General features: G+C 41.2%; 3 protein-coding genes across 6 annotated transcripts in view; 2 read left to right on the forward strand and 1 right to left on the reverse strand.

The window, feature by feature from the left end:
- Positions 1-8,937, forward strand: part of bcl9l (bcl9 like) — a 30,621-nt gene extending 21,684 nt beyond the window's left edge. For 3 of the 4 annotated variants that reach the window (XM_086216438.1, XM_086216437.1, XM_086216439.1), the window contains 6 exons: positions 61-183; positions 514-688; positions 972-1,056; positions 1,414-3,811; positions 3,922-4,176; positions 4,658-8,935. In XM_086216438.1, the coding sequence (XP_086072564.1) occupies positions 61-183; positions 514-688; positions 972-1,056; positions 1,414-3,811; positions 3,922-4,176; positions 4,658-5,826 (4,205 nt within the window). In that variant the 3' untranslated portion in view covers positions 5,827-8,935. Of the gene's footprint in view, positions 1-60; positions 184-513; positions 689-971; positions 1,057-1,413; positions 3,812-3,921; positions 4,177-4,657 lie in introns of all 4 variants that reach the window. The other variant, XM_086216440.1, reaches the window with a different exon arrangement.
- On the reverse strand, positions 6,313-9,052 carry cxcr5 (chemokine (C-X-C motif) receptor 5). The gene is made up of 2 exons (XM_086215029.1): positions 9,020-9,052; positions 6,313-7,918 (listed from the first exon to the last, which is right to left on the reverse strand). Exons 1-2 carry the CDS (start codon positions 9,050-9,052, stop codon positions 6,845-6,847), a joined length of 1,107 nt encoding a protein of 368 aa, XP_086071155.1. The 3' UTR covers positions 6,313-6,844.
- A 1,097-nt stretch (positions 9,053-10,149) lies between these two features.
- On the forward strand, positions 10,150-22,562 carry ddx6 (DEAD (Asp-Glu-Ala-Asp) box helicase 6). The gene is made up of 14 exons (XM_086216441.1): positions 10,150-10,279; positions 10,932-11,540; positions 11,714-11,777; positions 12,852-12,956; positions 14,496-14,625; positions 14,780-14,926; positions 15,443-15,537; positions 15,705-15,827; positions 16,610-16,738; positions 16,852-16,968; positions 17,771-17,834; positions 18,262-18,363; positions 18,457-18,636; positions 19,470-22,562. Exons 2-13 carry the CDS (start codon positions 11,344-11,346, stop codon positions 18,630-18,632), a joined length of 1,449 nt encoding a protein of 482 aa, XP_086072567.1. The 5' UTR covers positions 10,150-10,279; positions 10,932-11,343; the 3' UTR covers positions 18,633-18,636; positions 19,470-22,562.
- Positions 22,563-22,564: the final 2 nt, after the last annotated feature.

The following is a 22,564-nucleotide window of genomic DNA, read 5'->3' on the forward strand; positions in this document are numbered from 1 at the left end:
AAAAGAGAGACCTCAGGGGACAGTACCTTGACTGCTGTTGTGTATGTCTTTATACCTTAGAGGGCGTTATGCGCAGTAAGCGGCGCTGTGTTCTGGAGAAGAAACAGCCTTATAGTGGAGATGAATGGTGCTCTGGCCCTGACACAGAGGAAGATGAAGACAAGCCACACTCTGCATCTCACCGTGAGTCTGCGACTATGGAGGGGGAAACATGTTGACTGTTGACAGAATATAGCACAGTCCTCCATATTAATGGTGGCATTCAGCCCGCAGCTGTAAAAGCATTTTTAAGAGTACACAAGCACGTTAAATATTTATTGTATTATAGCTGTTTTTTAGATCATACATACAAAAGAAGAAGATGAACGCTTGCAATACTGTACTACTTCTGTATCCCTCTCTATTGATTTGATTTTACATGTGATTTAGCTCCATCTAGTGTAGAGATGTTGGGCTGCTGGCACAATTTAACACGAAGATGAAAATTACTGATTGTACAGTAATGTCTCTTAGGTGAGCGAGGGCTGACAGGTCCTATGCAGGGGCTCCAAGATCACCTTTCTGCAGGGCCCATGTCTGAATCTGGGGGTCCTGTAATGAGTTCTGGAGTGGTACCAGGTCTAAAGGCAGAACCCCCTCAGTCTTCACAGCAAGTAATATATGTTTTCACAACCAGCCTTGCCAACAGGTACAAACTATTTGCAGATCTAACATCCATTGATTTGTTTGTTTGCATGAACGCAATGAAGATTTACCTGCCAGCAATAACAATCATTTTTATAAAGTGTAGATTTCTTGAATCATAGAACAAATTGATTAACAAACAACATAACATAACATAACAACAAATTGATTTTGATATTTTTATGTTAAGCTGAGTTTTAAAGCTGGCAATCTCAGTTGTGTAACCATAACTGTTTTATAACTGCAGTTGTTGCCTGATGTGTAATGTTGGTGTGTCACTTTCACAGTGCTGCAGAGGCCGTACTGAAAGGACAGACTGATTCAATCCTTCTGTTTCACCAGCAAAATGTTCCATGCACCAAGCTGGAGCAGGTCAGATATTTGCAGTGGCAATTGCATCCAAAATGTCAAGTTGTGTTAAACCTGTTAACAAATGGTGTAGGAACCAAAAGCAGAAACCACAAATGTAAAATATTTCAGAAGGGTAATTTGTTTAGCTATTTTTGTCTCCGATACCTCTTTGTTTCTGTTTCCGTAAGCAATTATGACTGCTCTGAGTATTTTGTACTGAGAAAATAAAACTATGAACTTAGCAAATGAATAATAATTTAGATATTAAATGTCAAGTATGATCATCAACACATGTAATTTAATAAACAACATTTTTAGTACAGGGCTAATACCTATTTGAATCACTGAACTCATTCCTTTTTTATTCACTTGTTACAGGGCCACCCATCAGGGAAGCTCTCTGAGAAGGTGAATTCCAGTATATCTCCACCCACAGGCACCCCTAAATCCCAAAGTGGAACTCCGCAGCCAGCCTCGACAGGAGTTGGAGGCCCATTGCATGCTGCAGGAACACCATCATCAGCTGGACACTCTGATAATGAATCCTCTCTGACCAGACATGGTCGTCCTTCCAGTAGTAACTGCATTGTTGCTCATAGGTCAGAGAGAGTTGTTACAGCCACACCTGCTGGCGCAGTCCGTGGAACTGTACATGGGGAGGTTGGAGGTGGGATATCACTTCCTGTGGCTACTGAATCTCCATCGGGAAGTCCCTCCCTTCTTTCTGCACATCTACAGAGTGATACAGTCCAGAGGAGTGGTCCAGGGAACATAAGTGGTCTTTCCAAAGAGCAGCTAGAACACAGGGAACGTTCTTTGCAGACACTGAGAGACATAGAGAGGCTGCTCCTACGCAGTGGGGCAAGTGGAGGCCCAGTAGACACAGGTGGCTCAAACAGTAATCTCACTAAAAACTCTTCTAACCCCAATAATAACGGTACTGATCGAAGTGCTATCATTGAGGACAGTGACAATGGTGCGAATAATACTGGTAACTGTGGTAGTGGTAATATATTGTCAGCTTTGGCTCCAATAGGAGGACTGAAGAAATATGAAGAACCTTTGCAGTCAATCATTTCTCAGACGCAGTCACTCGGTGGACCTGCCCCTGACAGCCCTCAAATGGACCCTCACCATATTCTCCCACAGCACCCTCATCAGCTGTCTTCACCTGGGGCTGACGTGGGTCCTCTACTTGGACCAGATGGGCTGACCCCAGAGCAAATAGCATGGAGGAAACTTCAAGAAGAGTACTACCAAGAGAAGAGAAGACATCAGGAAATGCAACCCAATGCACATCCCCAGCCCTTCAGAATGATGACAGAGATGGGCATGCATGGAGGTCCCATAATGATGAGAGGACCTCCTCCTCCCTACCACAGTAAACCTGGAGACCAACAGTGGGGTCCTGGCAATATGATGGGGGGAGGAATGAGTGGAAATGTACGAATGATTGACATGCACCAAGAAGGAACTCGTGGTCCAAGGTTCCTAGGACAGATGCAGAGAGGGCCACCAGGTGGAGGGGGTTTTCCTGGTAGTACAGGAGGAGTTTTATCAATTGATGGTCTGGGACCCCAAAGGCCCAGTAGGCCAGGGATGATTTGGCTTGATGATATGCCCAACAACATGGGCAGTGGAGGTCCCTTTCATGGCTGTTACCCAGGTGGACCTCCTCAGCACTTGCAGGATGACGCAGAACATCTCTTAACACGTGAGCAGATGTTTCGCATCATGGAGAAACGGCAGATGCAGGGGCTCCCAAGGTTTGAACTTGAGCGACTCGCTAAACAGCAGCAACAGGGCCCCCTGGCATCAAGAATTATTGATAATCCGGGTGGACCAGAATTCCCTAATTTGGGGATGGTCCGGGGTCCACCCTCTAGTCGAGGGGATCCCATGGATTTTCCTGGGTCACGAGACATTATGGGATCTCCTGGAGGGGGCCCTCAAATTAGAGATTTAGTGGATTCTCCTTTAGGGAGCAACCTTACAATGAACATGAACCCACAGATGAATGTTCAGCAACAACAGCATATGATTCTATCCCAAAAACTTAGAGATGGTCCTGGAGGAGGGGGTCCTCTGGGTGAGATATTTAGTCCTGGAGAAGTTTCACGGATCAGAGCTTTACATAATGAAAGAGGAAATAAAGGAATGATCCCCGGACCTGATGGCCCCTTTCATTTTACAACTCAAGGTTCTTTTTCTGGGGGACAGGTGGAAGGGCCCTATCTTCAACAACCTGGCACTGAGATGTTTGGGCCTGACCAACAGGGTCCTAATCAAATTGGAGGTACATCACGACTTAGTCATATGCCTATTGCTGGAGGCCTCAGAGGACCAGGTCTTGGTCCGAGGCACCCCACTGACCTGTCGGTCAATGTTCACCCACTCACGTCTCCTGCAGGGCAGCTTCCTCGTCACCTCAAGTCTCCATCCCTTAATCAAGAGCCATCGCCTCTTCTACCCTCTCCCTCTGGTCCAGGGCTGAAGTCACCATCTCAGATATCTTCAGCAGGCCATCACCCCCCTCTTCCCCCTGTGTCTGGTGCTGGAACTCCATCATCTTCTTCCATGAAATCTCCCCAGATAATGGGGTCTTCCAACCTTGCATTGCACTCTCCGGCTGTGTCTCCTGGACGACACAAGTCCCCAGCTATGGGTGCAGGCTCTCCAGGATGGACTTCGTCTCCAAAAACAGCTCCTCCAAGTCCAGGTGGGCCAACCAGTACAAGAGTAGTGGGCAATGGAGGAAGTAATTCAACGGAAACAGGTACTTTGTAAATTCAAGATGGTCGGAACATGCTTCAGCGATAATTTTATGTCACTCTTCATTCTGTTCCTCAATTACCTGGAACACTAACCATTTAATGTCTTTTGCAGGTCAATCACTTCCCCCTCGGAGTTCTACCTCCACCCCTATTAGCCAGCCAGGATCTTTGAATCCTGGTGTACCATTTACGTCATCGCCGGATGCCCCTCCATCACAGAATCCTTTGTCTCTGATCATGTCTCAGATGTCAAAGTACGCCATGCCTAGTTCCACTCCTCTTTACCATGACGCAATTAAAACAATTGCCACCTCTGATGATGAGATGCTGCCAGATCGACCTCTAATGTCTGGTGTCAGCATTGGAGGTATGAACACAAGTGCACATTGGGACTACTAGTTGGCATTGCACGCCATTCACAAGACAAAATGCTTTTTCAGTTGTGATATTTCCTATGTACTGCATGTGTTCATTTTCTTGTTAAAGCCTTCTGTCTATGCCTTAATTTTATTACTGCTGTTTGAAAATAGTCCAATTAATATTCACTATGTATCAACTGGTTAAAGCAGAAGGCCGTCCCCATTGAGCCTGGATTGCTTGACGTTCCTGCCTGTTAAAAGGAAGGTTTTCGTCACCGCTGTTGCATGATGTGCTTGCTCATGGAGAAATGTTGGGTGTAAATTCATTGAAGGAGTGTGGTACTAGACCTGCTCTACTTGTAAAGTGTCATGAGATAACTTTTGTTGTGATTTGGCACTATACAAATAAAATTGACTTCACTAAAGGGAATATTTTCCAAATATTCATCCAATCTGTTTTTTTTTGTTGTTTTTTGGTCTTTCAACCAGGAAATATGGGGAACCCCCAGACATCCCAGATGCTTGTCTCTCAGAGCTCCATTGGGCCCCACAGTGATCCACAAAGCCCCATGGGTATGGTAAACCAAGGCCAGCAGCAGCTCTCCCATGATGCTTCAGGGCCAATGCTTCCTTCCCCAAATCAAATGGGCATGCCTGCCATGAATTCTACCATGATGGGAGGTGGAGCACCTGATGGAATGGGACCTTGCAATGTTTCACCGATGTCTCAGAATCAGCTGGCAGGTTTTCCTCGCATGCAGCCACCATCTCATGGACCCATACATTCACCTATTGGAGGAATGTCACAGAATTTCTCTCAATCTAATGAGGATATTCTGCCTCCTCAGCACCTACACCTGCTTAGCAAAGGTCATCATCCCCAACGGCACTCTCTTCCCTCAGACACATTTGCTTCCATGCCCATCGGAGATGGCCCAGATCTAAGTGAAGTCATACGTCCCACTCATTCTGGGATCCCTGAGTTTGATCTCTCCCGTATCATTCCTTCTGATAAGCCCAGTAGCACTCTCCAGTATTTCCCCAAGAGTGAACCACATCAGGGGCCAGCATCACAGCAACCTACTCCACAGCAGCTCCTCAAACAGCTGTCTTCTTCTGGTCTTCCGCACGGCGCTGGCCCTACATCTAACCCCCACTTAGCAAACTTACAGAACATGATGGCTGAACAGCAGTTGCCACCTCACCCTTCACATGGTGGAATACGCCAAAGTATGGGTATTCTTCAAGGGGGTAGTAGGGGAATGATTTCTGGTGGAGGGATGTGCCCCCCTGGGCATATGATGGGAAGGACAGGCTTGGTGTCCCAGCAACAACTTCAGCAACAGCAAGCCATGATGGCCAACAGCCTTCTCCACCACCCCTCTGATCCCTATCCTGGTATGATGTCATCCCAGCAGCACCAACACAATCTGATGACACGACAAAACATTATGATGCAGGCTAAGCAGCGAAGCATGCCAATTGCAGGAGATCCCTTTGGTCCCCAGGGTCCTTTAATGTCCCCTCAAGGTCCTATGATGGCCCCTCCCCACCCACAGACTGGAATGATGGGCCCCCAGTCACTCAGACAGCGGGGAATGTCACTGGACAGTTCAATTGGCTATGGCCCTGGAGGTATGGCCAACATGCCGTTCTGAACCAGCTAACACAAACTGTTAAAAAAAAAAAATAGAAAAAAAAAAAGTTTCCACTTGGCTATCTTCACATTATGTCCAAAGTTTTTCATCATCATTCTTGCAGTTGTTTGAAAAGAGGAATTGTAAACTATACATCAGTGATCTTCACATTTTGGATTACCACTGATTTAAAAATGATTATTTAAAAGCACTGTAACATGGTTAAATATCAAATCAGAAGCCATTTTCTAAAATACTGTAAAATATGTATATTTCAAAGATGTGTGCGTGTGTGTGTGTGTGTGTGTGTGTGTGTGTGTGTGTGTGTGTTGTGGGAACAGAACGGCAGGAGAGGAGTGCCTCAAATTTCTATTTCTTTTAATATCATTGATTTATTTTCTCCAACTACCAAACTGTTGTGAAAAGGAAATATATATAAATATAATATATAATTGCTGTATATAAGATGCAATTTGTGATTGTTTGCACTTGTACTGTAAAACTGTGTTTTAATAGAAGTCTAAAAATAGAATAATACTGATCCAGACAGTGGTTTTGCTTTTTATTGTTTGTTTGATAACACTGACAAGCGGTTATAGTTGCTGAATAATAAATGAAATCTTTATTTAGTAATCAATCGGAAGTAGCTAAAATACAAGCAAAGCAGATTTTTCCCAACAATAGCAGTTTTTAATGGATAAATAAAATGTCTTTTAGAAACTGTTTGTGAAGATTCTTAGTCATCTAGTTCATGGTTGGTTGATGGCAGTACAGAAGTGGGTTTCTTTGGGGAACTGGAATATTTTGTAGGTAATTAAAGACTTTTGGCCTCTCAAACAAGGGGCGAGGCAGACCTGTACTCCTTATCCAGTCAGTTAGAACTGAAGAAGCCCCTTGGATGAAGGGCCAAATGTCTTCAAAGATACAAGAAATTCATGTTACCCTCACTTCAACCCTCCATGGTTCTTTTAAACTGCATTATCCCAGTATCTAAATAAAACAAGTGTAAATACTGAGCCAACAGAGCTGATATGGTGTATCAGAGGATGGTGCTGGTGGTTGTCCCCTCAGAAATAGATGTTCGATTGTGACCCTGAGTTCTGGTGAATGGCCCGCAAACACGACTGCAGCCCAACCGACAGAGCAACTGGATCAGCTCGTTTCGAAACCTCACTCCAACGAAGGCGTACAAAAATGGATTCAGGCAACAGTGAGAGAAACCTAGACTCTGTGTTACATCCAGGACTGTATACATAAGCGAAAAAGACCAACAGCTTCTCTGTGAGATAATACGCAAGTCTGTCAATGTTTTTATGAGCAGCGTGACGTTATATGGCAGCCAACAGAAGCAAAAGACCAGAGTGACGAGTAAAGACAGACGAATGGCACCTTGTTTAGCTTGACTTTTCTGACTGTTGTACAGAAAAACTGCTAAGGCTGTGTAGCAGTAGCTCATGATAGCAAGAGGTAGGAAGAAGCACACATGTTGTAAGACGCTATTGGTCAAAACCCAATTGTGTGAGTGTACATCGTACTGATAATAGAGACAGGAGAGCCGAGATGTCTGCAACGGTTCTTCCTCTGTCACACCCAGAAAAACAACATTAGGTACTGCTAAACCAAAACAGATCAGCCACAGTACAATGCATGTTAGAGACACGGTTCTCGGACGTCTACTTTGCCTATTGGGAATCGCATGAACAATCGCTAAATAGCGATCAAACCCAATGCAAGCTAGAAGGAAACTCCCACAGATGAGGTTAAGGTTCTTCATCAAGCCCGTCAGTTTACAGAGAAACTTTCCAAACACCCATCCAGCAGCAATCTCAACAATATCGAATGGTAACGTAAGGAGGAGCATCATGTCAGCCAAGGCGAGGTGCAACAGGTAGATCTCGGTGATTCGAAGAAGGCGCCTGCGTCTCAGCAGGACTGTAACCGTCAGGCTGTTCCCCACTACACCCAGAAGGAAGATCAGAGCATAAAGCGCAGGCTGGAATATGGAATGGAAGATCTGCAGGTCCTCCTCCTCATCAAAGCAGTTGTCTGTGTCGTTTTCGACTGTGTAGTTTGGGAAATTGTCAGCTCCATCCACGTTTCCTAGCTTTAAAACCTAAACAGAAAAGGTATTAGTTTTAATTCAGCTTTCCCATGGTACTGTATACGATATGTAATGTACTCAGTCAATATGTTTTGGCAGGAAACACTGAATCTGCTATCTTGTTTTCACTTCTCCTTTACATTAATGACCAGATGTTTTAGGGTAAATGTGCCAAAGCATTCTTCTTCAGCTGTTGACTAACACACATGTTCATATGTTTATAGTGAATCTGAAGAGAGAAAAAAAATCGGGTTAACCAGAACAAATCTGTGAAACTCCATTGTTACTGCAGGAGTTGAGTTGAATTTTATTTTCATCTTTTTTTATTTTAAACATGACAAGGCTAAATGATTCTTCCTGCATTTCAGAAGAAGAATGTATGTTGTGTGTTCTAATAACTCAAAAAAATGGCCTTGCATAATGCAGATGTATGTGTAAATTATATTTGTATCAATTCCAGCTATTGTTCATGTTTTGTTTTTTTTCCTACCCTTAAAGAGCAAAAACTGATTGGGTCAGTTGAATCATCTGCTGTTAACTTTGTGATTTGGAAATTGAAATGATCAATAAGAAAACTGCACTTGTGTTCTTTTGAATTTTATAATTTTTGAGCCTCAGTGCCCATATTATGGTAAATGAGTTGCGAGCCAATCGAAGCCAGTAACTTTAAAATTAAATTAATCACCCTTTTATGCTTTCATAAAAACTTATGAAATGTAATAGAGGTAATTTAGCTTATTTCCCCTGTGAGTGAACAGGAAAGAAGTGGTTTACAGTCTCCACCCCACATCTGTTTAGGTCAATCGTTTTAAAAGCCCTCGGATTCTAGCTACTCCATATTTGTCAAGTTTGTAATTTTCTCCAACTTTTTAACAAAATCCCTTGGTTGAGTCTTACTGGAAAGAGCGCTGTTGATGCATTTGATGTTTGTTTGCTGTAGCTGAAGCATAAAAAAATGTCCTCTGGTATTTAAAGTATATTTAACCCCAGTATAAATCAAAATACCCGTCAACTTCTAACTAAAGAAAATCCAAGTTCATGAAAGCACATGAAAACATATTACATTTGAACATCTAGACTTACAGTATTTTAAGAAATATTAAATAAACTTACATGATAAACCATAAAGGTGTCTGTTACAGCCATGGGAGTTATTCTCGATCACTGCAACAGGTAGCTGCGATCCTGAAATATGCCTGTACTTTCTACTGGTGCTGGATCATCAATATTTGCTGATTTCTTTGTCGGGGGGGCTATAAGGAAGAAAACAAATGTCAAATGTCATAACAGATGTGATGAAGTATGCAAGACCAGTCATGCAAATCAAAGTACTCACTGTTGTGCAACAACTGCATGCTGTCAGCCTACGCACAGTAAGCTTAGGAGGTAGTTCGGAACAGAAGGGTCACCGATTCCGGCTTCCTCCAGAGAAGTGTTGCGAGCAACATACGGAAGACATAATTGCTCCTCATGAGTATGTTGGTACCTTGCATGACGGCCTTTATCATCAGTGTGCTGATGAAACCAAACACATAGAAAAGTGCCATAGACTAAACAGTTCATTTACCTAAACCTCTTATAATAAGATAATGCTAGTGTGAATCTTTATCATCTGCTCAGCATTTTTAGTGCAATATTTGAAAAAATAAAGGTTATAGGAGAACTACTGCATTGTGTTTGCCTCTGCAACACTCCTTGACCTTTAACCACCTTTAACCACCAACTTTTTTTTCAGGTCATCCTTGAGTTCCACCTTAAGTTTGAGGACAATCTGAAGAAATTCAGACTCAAGGTTTTCCAATCACGATGCCTCTGGCAAAAATTGTTACATAGAGACACATTTTGTTTGGTAAATCTCACCTTGTGGTTTTAAACCTGAGGTGTAAGTGACTTTCAGATATGCTTTGCCATTTTTGTTGTAGTGCTATGACATTATGAATGATGTTGCTGTGGCCCTGGGTTGCTGGTCAGATGCCCACAGAATCAGGGTGGGTATTGAAGCAACAGCCATTCAAACATTGTTTACTTAGCTGATGGTTGCATCCTTGGGAAATTTATTTAAAGGTTAGAAAGTTTATGAATAAACATAAATATGTAACAGAGAGCTGTGACTAAATACTTTCAAAGATTATGGCATACAAGGGGATTTACCAATCCGAAGTAGTCTGAAAGGGTTATTCAGACAAGATGTAATTGAGGTGATATCCCTGATTTGAAATTAAATCAGCTGATTCGAAAGGTGGGGGGCGGGTTCAAATAGGAGTGGAAGCCATCTTGAAGGGTTGGATGAGAGAGCTTCGCTCGGAGTCAGCTAAAAAAAATTATACAGCTTACCAACAGAGCTAAGGGAACCGACTAATTTAGTTATCCAAGGTAAATTTCTGGACGTTCAGACATTGTGTCCCTGTGGATAGCTTATTAATTGACATATGAATGCGTTGCTTGGACTCTCTATTTTAACGAAATATTAATGTTATTTCGCAGTCGCTAGCTAGTTTTATGCTAGCAGTTCCTGCGCGGCTAACATTAGTTGACGTTGAAGATGTATATCTTATCGTTTGTGGGAAGTAAACACAGAGGTAGAGTTAAACTTGGTTTTAGTAAGCGTACTAATGCCGAGTAAGTTGAATAATTGTGAATTTTCGAAGCGGTTTTGGTCATTGGAATTGAACAACATAAGCACGAAGCTAAAGTTTCATGTGCTAACTAGTTAACCAGATGTCGTGTCGTCGGCTAACAGGAGGTTAGCTTAGCTCCTTTGTAAATAGCTCTATGTCCTATGGGTTTTTTTTCTCAGACGCACTTTCGCTTTGAACGAACACACATTAAACGCAGCAGTAACTTCAACAAATTACTCTTAATAGCGTCTGTTTTCTCGACAAGCCTTAGGACAACCACGGCTAATCAGCGAATCCTAACGTTGGCGACAAAGATGACCCCCTGCAATTATATCATGGCGTTTTAATGTGTTTACCACACAGTGTTTAAAAGATTTACAACTGAATTGTTTTCTAATATGTTTCAGAATCGGCATTACGGTGATACGACGCAGCGGCTCAGTCAAGCTAATCAAGAAGGCTAGCTGAAGTGTGGGCCAATACTTGAACGCTAGCTAAGCCCTCCTGGAGTTTGGTTTTCCAGATACTACTGGCAGATTACATCCACGCTATGTCCTTATTTGCGAAATGATCTATGTTTAGGAATTAACTGAAGATTGAGAGAGGGCCTATGTTACTTAGCACTTGATGTCCCAGAAACAACAATATTGTTGGGTTCTGTTGAGGCATATTTGAACAATTTATATTTGGATAGTTATTTAAGACACGAGGGAAAAAGGACAATCGGAAATTCTGAGTGGTCCCCAAGGAGTGGATGTCTGCCATCTACAGACTGTTTTGATTCTTTACTTTTGAAACTGAAAGTTAAGCTAAATAAAGATGAGCACTGCCAGAACAGAGAACCCAGTGATTCTGGGCTTGTCCAACCAGAATGGACAGCTCAGAGGTTCAGTGAAGACAGCTGGAGCACCAGGTGGAGGTGGGGGAGGCCCTCAACAACAGCCGCTAAACCAGATGAAAGGCACAATCAACAATGGAAATTCACAGCCTGCTCCAACATCTAATGCTGTCATCAAGTAAGTAATTTTGGAGAAACTGAATATATATATATATATATATATATATATATATATATATATATATATATATATATATATATATATATTGTTTTACCTTCAAAAGACATTGTTGTGCATTACTATTACCGAGCCATTCCTGCTTTGGCATAGTTGTTGCTTGCTTCCCACAGGCCTGGAGATGACTGGAAGAAAAATTTGAAATTGCCCCCAAAGGACATGAGGATGAAAACTTCGGTTGGTATAAGATGCTTCTCCTTTGAAACTTAAATCCATTTAATTTGGGAGTAGAAATTATGCTCTAAATTAACCATATCAATTTTTTTTTAAATAGTTGTACTCCGGTTTTATTGTGGCCCTAATGGACCCTGATTTTGAAGCTTTTCGGTTCAGTATACCCCATTAAGCACCGGTATTGATATTAGTCGTACTCGTAGTTTCAATGTCTATATTGCAAAAGTTGGTGTTTAATGTTTTGTATTTAGTAAATCAGATAACTTTGAGACCATCTACAAGTGTTGTTGGAGCCTTTTCACCTCTTCCAGATGTCTTTCACCCTTGATACACAATGGAAGTAGTTGAGGTTGTGGCAGAAACCTACTGTCCTTTGATGTATTGTAAAGAAATTGCTGTACAAACTAATTAGTTCATTGAAGTGACTCTTTACTGGCACTTCCACAAGGGGCATTCTGTACAATGACTGCTTGTGCTCAATTAGTGATGTGTGGGCTTGTCAACCAGACCCCACTCACAACAGTGCAACACAATTATTGTAGTGGTACTGGCTCTCCAAGTGAAACTGGTGTTTCACAAATTTTATTAGTATTGATTTTTTAATTGTCGGCACGGTGGTGCAGTGGTTAGCACTGTCGCCTCACAGTAAGAAGGTTCCGGGTTCGATGGGATCTTTATGTGTGGAATATGCATGTTCTCCCTGTTCCTGTGTGTGTTCTCTCCTGGTACTCCTGCTTCCTCCCACAGTCCAAAGACATCAAAAGAGGACGAGGCTAATTGAATACTCTAAGTTGACCGTAGGTGTGACTGTGAGTGTGAATGGTTGTCTGTCTATATATTTTGGCCCTGCAGTGGACTGGCGACCCGTCCAGGGTGAACCCTGCCTCTCGCCCGAAAGCTGCTGGGATAGGCTCCAGCCCACCTGTGACCCTGAACAGGATAAGCGAAAGAAAATGGATGGATGGATGATTTTGTAATTAATAACCAAAAGCAACAAATGAAATTTGAATATAAGTGTCTTTTTTTCCTCAGATACTTTGACATGTTGAACTTATGTCATTTTGATGGCTATTACAGGATGTGACTGCTACTAAAGGCAATGAATTTGAAGATTATTGCCTAAAGAGGGAGCTGCTCATGGGAATCTTTGAGATGGGCTGGGAAAAGCCATCTCCAATCCAGGTGCATTTTTGTATACTTAAGTTGTCTATTGTGTTGGCAGGGGCATGTGTGTTCCTGATGAGGAAGGAAGTGCAGGTGTTAGTAAATATAGGTGTATGTACTGGGGGGACATCCTGTCTGCCTTTTGTGCCTTGAATAGACGTTTAACAGTGTTTTTAGACCTTTACAAAAGCGTTTGATATTTTAATTGTTTGAAGAATGAATAACATTGTTTGAATGTTAAGAAAAGAATTGAGCATGGCAAGATGACTCCAAGGTGTTACTGAGACTAGGTGGGTATTGTGATGGTAAACATGCCTCAACCTACTAGTTGAAGATATTTTGCATCAAATTATGTATAGATAAATGGCCTCACATTCAAACCCATAGTGTGCTTGGTCTGTCAGCAGAGCTGGCTACTTTTGTTATCCCTCTGCTAACCTGAATATAGATGAATCGTTTAGAATTCCTATATTTTATGGGACCTCAGATCAAACGCTGTGCCTCAAAGGACTTTTCTTTTTAAAGCACAAAATCACAACTCATAGTTTGAAATCCGTACAATCCCCCTGATGATGTGGGGATTGTATGACGGTCAGAATGAGGTAAGCCACAGCTAGGGTGATCACTTCAGGTTTGCTGTCTGCTAACTTTAATGTGGATAATTTAATCACATGACTATCACTATCTGAATGTGACACCAAGAGGATGAAATTGTGACATTGACACAAGTAATTTTGGAGGGTTGTGTGACAACATAAAAAACATTTTTATAGCTGAACTGTGACAAGAATATAGCCTACAGCAGAGCCTAAGATCCCCATGCACTGTAAGGTCCCTAAGTATTGGCATAAAGATTAAAATTAGAAATAAGCACCTTGTTTTTAGACTAAGCTTGAATGACATATGAAGGCCTAACGCATCACACAGGCGAACCATTTTTGATTGTTACAGCCAGATATCTGACCTATAAAGGGTTGCTGTTCACGGGCAAGCTTGTTTTTCTTGTCTTTGCTAAGTGGTGACTTGGTGAGCCAACTGTAAAAGATAAATACTATTATGCCTCAGTGGTGCTGGGAAATAATTATTGCAGAGGGGTATTATAACTTTGAATTGTACAAATATGAACTTAGTCTCAAGAATAAATTAAACAGATGTTGGTCTTGAAGGGTCAATGGTACTGTGACATTATAAAGCACATTTTTGGGGGGCTAAAATTCATTCACCAATTATAAAATCTCACAAGAATGCCTAATGATGTGAAATGAAATGAAATTTTGTAGTCTAGAGATCCAAGGAAAACTTCAATATCACATCATTGTGTTCTGCAAAAACACAATTCAAAACTAAATTGGTAACAGCTTAAAGGAATAGTTAGTAATATTTTGCCATAAATACACCTCTTATAATTTAAGTGATCATGTGGTAATTGGTTTAAATTTGTTAATCTATGTGAAATAATTTGGCAAACCTCCAAAGGTGGAAAATGGAGTCAAAGCAGACTTGCCTATAAAATAAATGCTGTGCATAAGTCATTAATGCAAGTACTGTTTGTTGCAGGAGGAAAGCATTCCCATTGCACTGTCTGGAAGAGATATTTTGGCTAGAGCCAAGAATGGCACGGGAAAGAGTGGAGCCTACCTCATTCCCTTACTTGAACGCATTGACCTGAAGAAGGACTGCATACAAGGTGAGTCTGGACTCTGAACTATTTCAAGTCAAAGTCAATTATGAGATACATGGAAAGAATGTGCTTTTAGCAGAATTGAACCAAGATGGTTCAGAATTAATAAATATGTGGCTACTTTTTCCTAAATGTGTCCTCACAACTGTTTCCTTTTCAGCTTTGGTCGTAGTGCCCACCAGAGAACTGGCTCTTCAAGTAAGCCAAATATGTATCCAGGTCAGTAAACACATGGGAGGAGTGAAGGTGATGGCAACCACAGGTGGAACCAACCTACGTGATGACATCATGAGGCTCGATGAAACGGGTAAGCTGTGCACTTTTCGTGGGTGACACTTTTAAATCGTACTTGGTTGTCAGCTCAAATAAAGTGGTTCATTCCTTGTCTTGTAACTGACACCATTTGCTGTCTATTGAACGCAAGTAAATATTGCGTATCCTTTACATGACCTGATGTGTGTGAACAGTTGAAAAATTGCAAATCCATCAGTTAGCATCCTTAAGGGTGGCTCACAAGTTGACTTCACAGCTTGTCATGCTTCAGTATTCGTGGACTCACAATGGAATGCATCCTGATGGCCTGTTGTTGTACACCAACTGTGTTTCTCTGGGGGCTGTAAAGCCAAATTATAGTCAGGAAATGGATGCTGTATCATCCAGATGTAGCAGCCATTTAAAAAACACTCTGTAGATGTATGAATCCTGCCAAATAGATTTCCCCTCAACTTCAGTGGATACAATAGCAACGCTGAAATAGGCTGTCTTATGGTGCAAGTCCAATGCCGGCCTTTTAATGTTTTGACTTGTGCACGTTGTTTTCCAGTACATGTGGTCATTGCCACCCCTGGGAGGATTTTAGACCTCATCAAGAAAGGAGTGGCCAAAGTCAATCAAGTGCAGATGATCGTTCTGGATGAAGTAAGTTTGTGTGTTTGCCTTTAGTTTGACAACACTCTCTCATCAATGTAATCCTGTTTGATTCAGGTTCTGATGCTGTCACCTGAGACAATTGTTTCTACAATGTACTGATGCTGTCACCTGAGACTATTGTTTCTACAATGTACTGTCTTTTTGTTTCTCAACAGGCTGACAAACTCCTCTCGCAGGATTTTGTGATTATGATGGAGGAGATACTGGGCTTCCTGCCCAAACAGAGGCAGATTCTACTTTACTCTGCAACCTTCCCTCTCAGTGTGCAGAAGTTTATGGTACAGTCTCTCGAGTCTCAGAATAGGTCCAACACCCTCATGCCCACCATTTTCCTAGCTGGTTTCATTCATCATGTTTACACTGGCCATGAAAAGATGCCTGCTTCTAAATTAAGTGAGGAAATACAAAGACGGCAGTCCTTGTTCAGTGTAAAAATGGATTCCGAAGTTTATGTAAAGCTTACAAGGTCTTTGAAGTTAATAGTCCATCAACAACAGAATTTCTGCATGGGCATTATTTAGTAGAACTGGACCAACTAGTTTAGCTCCCACTTCTGTCGAACTAATTCAGTGATATAGTATATTACAGAAGTATATTGCAGTTTGAATTGTGAATCAATTTGTATCAGATTTATTTTGAAAAATTATACAAGACTATTTGTAGAAGTTGATTCATTCTTGAGGACTTTTAATCTTGGTCCAAAATGAAAATTGCTCCTTGCTCAAATGTTGTTGAATTAGCCTCCCTCACATCAATTTGAACTTGGACTTATTCCTTACAAACCCTGGACTGCAACTGAAAAATAGCAAATAAAATTTTCACTAGATTAAGAAATGTATACATATTGCGTGAAGTAAAGTAAACTTTCAGCTGTTACTCAAGTGCAAATCTTGTATGCTAATATCATGAAACTATTAAACAATTGCTTCATTAGAGTAGCAATCAATTGATTCAGTATCATAAAACCCTAAAAAGGAAGGGATATGGATTCTTCTACACAAGGTGTGTGTGTGTGAGTGTCTGTGTCTGACTAAAATGTCATATTTTCACGGGTTCATAGAACGCACACCTGCAGAAGCCCTATGAGATAAACCTGATGGAGGAGCTGACACTGAAGGGTGTGACTCAGTATTACGCTTATGTAACTGAAAGGCAAAAGGTCCATTGCCTTAACACTTTGTTCTCAAGGGTACGTGTTGTTCTACATTTGAAGCTTTTCTAATGAACTGACTTCAGCTGTCATAAACCAAAATCCAACATCGATTTCCACTTCAATTGATTTGGTTTATTTGTATTTTTCAGCTCCAGATCAACCAGTCTATAATCTTCTGCAACTCCTCTCAGAGAGTAGAGCTCCTTGCCAAGAAGATCTCCCAGCTTGGTTATTCATGTTTCTACATTCATGCCAAGATGAGACAGGTCAGCCCAGAGAACTGCCTCAGAAGATACTTGTTTATCAGGTTTAAGATGAAAGTGCACAAGTGATGATGGATGCTTGCCAGAACAGCTGCTGCTATTTTCAGTGGTGCACCATGTAGATGTATTCCTGGTTGCTATGGTGCAACAGTTCATTCCAATTATTTGATTCTTCACTCTATGTGCCCCTGCCAGTCTCAATACAAAACAAAAAAATCATGTCACTATCTAATTTGACCTTTTGTCAAGTCATACTGACAGTAATGGCGTTTTTTTTACAACTTTGAAAGGTATCTGCAGTTCTGCAACATCCACTTAACATTAACTTCACAGCATAGTACTCTTCTGGATGGATGCTCTGTTGGAAGTTGTTAGAAATAGATGCTGTTTTTGTATTATTGTTATGGATTGGATAATCGTCTCTAGAAAAGTGATTGTTGACAAACTCGCTCTCCGGTTTACTGCTGCTACCTGAATATTTCCTTAATTGCCTTGGTAATGATCATTGGTACTGCAGCTCAGGAAGTCTTTGTTTTCATCGTCAGTCTGATCACTGCTGTGGCCATTTCACTGGACATATGAAGCAGCACAGCAATCTGCTTACACAAAGAGCATCAACATCTGGCTGAAAGGGAGAAAAAGATTTGGCTTGACCTGCATGGTTGTAGATACAGATACATTAATATGTACCCAGATCAACTGTGGTACAAGCTATAATGATCTGCTGGGGACATCACCACTACTCGATGTTGATTTTCTCAAAATAGATTAGTGCAACATCTGAATGCAACATTTCCATTTTTAGGAGCATCGTAACCGTGTGTTCCACGACTTCCGAAATGGCCTCTGTCGGAATCTTGTCTGCACTGGTATGTAAGAAAGCCGCAACTCTTTTTCCATCGATTGTGCTTGATTGTGTTTTTTAATGAATTGATTTTTGGGTAAAACAACTCACCCCAAGTGGTTATTTTCTAGTCCTTAAGTTTTGCTAACATGATCGTATTCTAAGGTATGAAAACAGGGAAACAAAAGTGAGACTCCTTCTACATGATGAATCATGCAAAAAAAATACTGAACTGACATCTCCTTGATGGGCATCAAACACACTGGAGTGTCCACATCTGTTGTCACCCTCCTGTCTTTCATTGCTCAGTTTGTGGAAGCTGTTGGAGCTTGAAATGACCTACAAACAAACTAAAATTTTAACCAAACAGCTGACATTTTGGTTGTAATATTACTCATTTGTTTGGGTTCTGGTCTTCTTTTTTTTTTTTTTTTTTTTTTTTTTTTTAATAGACCTCTTCACGAGAGGAATTGACATTCAAGCTGTGAATGTTGTCATCAATTTTGACTTCCCCAAGCTGGGAGAGACGTACCTTCATCGCATCGGTAGATCTGGTAAGAGCATACATGGGGCTGTTTTGGCATCCAGCAGTAATAATGTTGGGTAGGTAATATTGGTGACTAAAACAATTGAAACCTCCCTTCCAGGTCGCTTTGGACACTTGGGTCTCGCCATCAACCTGATCACTTACGATGATCGCTTCAACCTGAAAGGGATTGAGGAGCAGCTAGGAACAGAAATCAAGCCCATCCCAGGCATCATTGACAAGAGCCTTTATGTGGCTGAGTACCACAGTGAGAGTGGGGAAGAAGTCAAGCCATGAGCCAGTGAGTGCACACAGGGTGTTGCTCTGGAAGCACTCTATCCAAACACTCAGCTGAGCCACTGTGGATTACTGGTTTGGCTTAATGAGAAACCTAAATGGACGTGAGCAGTTATCATCAGTGTCATTTAGAGCTTTGCTTTTCCCTAATGTACAAATTAAAAGTTTGCTGCTTTAAAGGGATACTATTTTTGAATGACATATATTTATAAAAAATATATTTGTACATAGAAATGAGAAACTCCAGTTTCAATGAAATTGACCATGAATGTGGTTTACTGTCAAAAAGCTGCCCTTTTTTTAACTTGACAGGCTGGCCAATTTTTCCTTCTTGTTTTTCTGTGGTTGTCGAAACCATCCTTGTCTTAACAAAGATTGTCATATTTCTGTCAATTTAGGAAATTGCAGTTTTGAGAATTCACACAAGTTTGAAAAATTCTGCAATTCAAAAGCATTAATGGGATTTCCTCACTTTAAATATCCACTTTTGTGTAAATTTAAACCAACCTTTGCAATTTCATCTTTTTGTGAGGCTTGAAATTGTGGAAAATTCAGAGCTGTGCCATGTAAACAGATACTGTTGGTCTGCTAAGGGAAAATAGATCTAAAAGTAGTATTGCTTACCTGTCACAGGGGTCTCAATTTTACAAATTCTGAAGGGGTCACGGAGTGACTCCAGTATGCAGGAATGCATAAACAATGAATTCAGAACTATTACCTTGGACTCTTAAGCATAGCCTGGATATTCCTGTAATAAATGGCACTGGCAAAGGATCTTGTCCTACGAAGTTAGTTGAAAATATCTAATCTACCTTTTTCTCATTGTCCTTTCCACAGATCAGTCCATCCTCCATTCCCTTTACACCTTTTTTTTCCACCCTCTCTCCCTGCGACTTGGATTTTTTTCCTCTTTAATGTACAGTTTCTGTCTGTCTTTTTTGGATGCCACCATCAGGAATGTGAATTTTGATGGATGCGTTTTTGGAAGAACTCATTTGCCTTTTCATAAGGCTCAATGCTGCACCACCGCACCCTGAAGACATGAGCACCCAGAGGAAAGCAAGGGACCAAGTGGAAAAATCGAGGCATGGCGTGACGATTCATATCCGCTGATGACACGAAGCCAGCACCAACAGACCCAGACAATATTGCACCCTCCATTCTACACTTTTTACGTTGGAAAGTTTTAACCAATCTGTATCAAGTGCCTTAACAAGCAGTTCAACTTGTTCTGAAGTAATAACCGTTCATTGTCTTTGAGCTCATGTCCCACCACACGTTCGCCTAATGGAGAATTTGACGCGCTGATATAATTTCCAAACAAAAAGGTGAATTCATTATCATTTTTTTGGTTTTGGTTGTCTGTTGGTATAGAATGATTGGGAAGGAGGGAGGCTGGTCTGAATGATCATTTTTGCTGGCTTAGCGGCACCCAAGTCTGGCTAACATTTGAGGACAAACTTGGATTTTTCCATGGACAGAGATGCTGGATTTATTTCCAAGAGGCAGCCAGACTGTCCTGTTGCTTGTGAAGAGGCTCATGCTTCTAAAAGACCCAGACTCTTTCCTCTGTCTTCAGCATCAGAACACTAAAAATGAAGCACTGCAGCTGCTAAACACCCTGAGTCATGAGGATTCCTGCTTTGGTGGAGTTCAGATGGATGTTCCTTCCCCCCCCCCCCCTTTTTTTTTTTGTTTCTTACCTTCCTATGGATGGCCATACTTTAGTCTGCAAGACGTGCAGCTGACGTGTGAGGTGTACTGCACACCTTGTGTATATACCTTCATTTTAAGATTGTTTTAAACAAGCTCAATAGGCTGGCTGACAACAGAAAAGCTTTCCTCCCCTTCTTGCGTTGGCACTGGAGACTTTCCTTAACTGCCAGTTTGTTTGACCTGCAATATTGGCCTGTGAATTTTATTTATAATTTTAGAAATTGCAGAGTTTATTAGAATCTAAAACATTCTGACCCTGTGCATGAAATGTTTTTGGAGTTCATCGCTGAATGATGCTAAAGCCCATCCAAAATTGATGGTGAGTGCAATTCAAAGCTGCACTTAAAGTAATAGTTTAAATTGTTGCCCTTCTTCTCCTGCTGCCACTACAGACACGCGCTTGGTCTGGACAGATGGTTTTGTTAAGCTTGTGCATTTTACTTCTTTGTCACCAGCCTTAACTTGTCAAATTGACTCGAGACACTTGGATCTCCGGTCATCATTTTGCTGTTGAAAGAGAAAATTATATTCTATCATGTTGTAGTCCTACTCGCTGCAGTGCAGCTGAATTGGCAGATAATTTGTTTTCTGGGGGAGGCATTACCTGTTACATGCATCTGTGGGCTTTTTAAAGCACTGTTTCATTACTTCCAATATTTAGGACTGATTTCATTTACCCCTCTGAACAACATTGGCTGAATGCATCAAAACGAACCATCTGACCAAAAAATGTAGCAGGAATTCCACCTCTGTGCATTGCAAGTTAGCGAGCTTTGTTAAGCCCAGCTAACGAGATGTTTCACGAAGAACAACCTGAGCAGGTTGAGCTGCACTAAAGCACAGAGAGTCGAATTCAGGCAATAACGCTGACAGCACTGCTTTTGTAAACTCTTGATGCCCAAATGGAGAATTGTAAGGAAGGGGAATGGGTGTGGAGGATAACACATGACTATTATTTGGACTGCTTGTTTAAAACAGTAACTCGAGCGCCTCACTGCAGAGTTATGGCTTATTTTTCTGCCCTTTGTTGCATCTATATGTGGGGTTTGGGTTACAGTTGACTGCATTTTTATGCAAAATGATTACAACCTCACTTTGCAAAAAGATTCTAGCTTATCAGTCAGGACCTTTTTGTAAAGTTGGGTTCCCCTTATCGTGAGATGCTTGTTCAACTGTTCTGATCAATGAGAGAACTGATCTTGCACATTTAATTTGAGCTTTTTTTAAAACACAAGTGTGACTATGTTTAGTTGTTACCTACCCTGGAGTTTCTCATTAATTAGAACAATGATCCCTGTTCCCTCAGTTCTAATGTGGCCCCCGGGGTAGCGTTCACTTCAGATTTGGCTTATATTTAGGGTGGGAGGGCTGTTCTTGTAAAAAACATCCAAATTCAGTCATGCATTAGATGAGTGAGCAGGGATCTAACTTTGCAGGTACTTGGCAGCTGTCTGTTTCTTGATGGCTCCCTGGCACTAAACCACCACTTGGGTTTTTAAGGCCAAAATTAGTCCTTCAGGAGTGGCTTTTTAATAGGGTGGGGTTTACTGCCAGTGGCTGCCATTTTGACAACCTTAAAGACTGAGACAATGGCATCTCGCTCCAAATTGAAATAACAAATTTGACCAATGTTGTTACTAAATTGTTTCATTCTTTAAGGTCTTTTTAAATTGGTGGGGGGGATAATTTGGTTAACTTGCTGCCCTGATGCACACGTTAATCCTCTCGATGGTTACGAGTCATTAAATCTGACACAGCTTTCGTGTACAATTCGGCCTGTCCCATCTCCTACTGTCGACGAGGATGCGGAGAGCCTTCAAGGCGCTTTACTCTAAACGGATGCATCAGTAAAACAACATGGGGAGGAGCCTTAAGGCATCATGGAAACAGAATTACATGATCCGACGATCCCAAGTTAATGGAAATGGGTATACAAGGTTTAAAAAAAAGTTTCCCGTGGATTTGGATTCTTTTGTTTATTTTCTAATGAAATGTTCAAGTGGAGTACACATTCTTGAAGTCTCCAAATTTAAGTGAGAGATTTAAAACCTGAGTTAATTTTGTTTCTATTTGATGGAAAATAAAATAAATTTGGTCGTTATTTAATTGGCAGATATTTCAGTGGAGCTAATTTTACAGTGGAGCTAAGTTCAAAGTATATGGTGAATAAGACTGGATAATGACTTTTGTTGAAAATAAAGCTCACTGAATTTATT

The sequence above is a fragment of the Aulostomus chinensis genome, chromosome 10, assembly GCF_037954235.1.
Source record: "Aulostomus chinensis isolate RoL2024-O1b breed Wild chromosome 10, RoL_Achi_v1.0, whole genome shotgun sequence".
Taxonomy (NCBI): domain Eukaryota; kingdom Metazoa; phylum Chordata; class Actinopteri; order Syngnathiformes; family Aulostomidae; genus Aulostomus; species Aulostomus chinensis.

Coding starts and splice junctions, on each gene's coding strand:
- cxcr5 (XM_086215029.1), bottom strand. CDS start 9,052: ATGGCTGTAACAGACACCTTTATGGTTTATCAT. Junction 7,919..9,019: donor ACACCTTTATGGTTTATCAT/GTAAGTTTATTT, acceptor TTTTCTGTTTAG/GTTTTAAAGCTAGGAAACGT.
- ddx6 (XM_086216441.1), top strand. CDS start 11,344: ATGAGCACTGCCAGAACAGAGAACCCAGTGATTCTGGGCTTGTCCAAC. Junction 12,957..14,495: donor AAAAGCCATCTCCAATCCAG/GTGCATTTTTGT, acceptor TGTTTGTTGCAG/GAGGAAAGCATTCCCATTGC. Junction 16,739..16,851: donor TTAACACTTTGTTCTCAAGG/GTACGTGTTGTT, acceptor TGTATTTTTCAG/CTCCAGATCAACCAGTCTAT.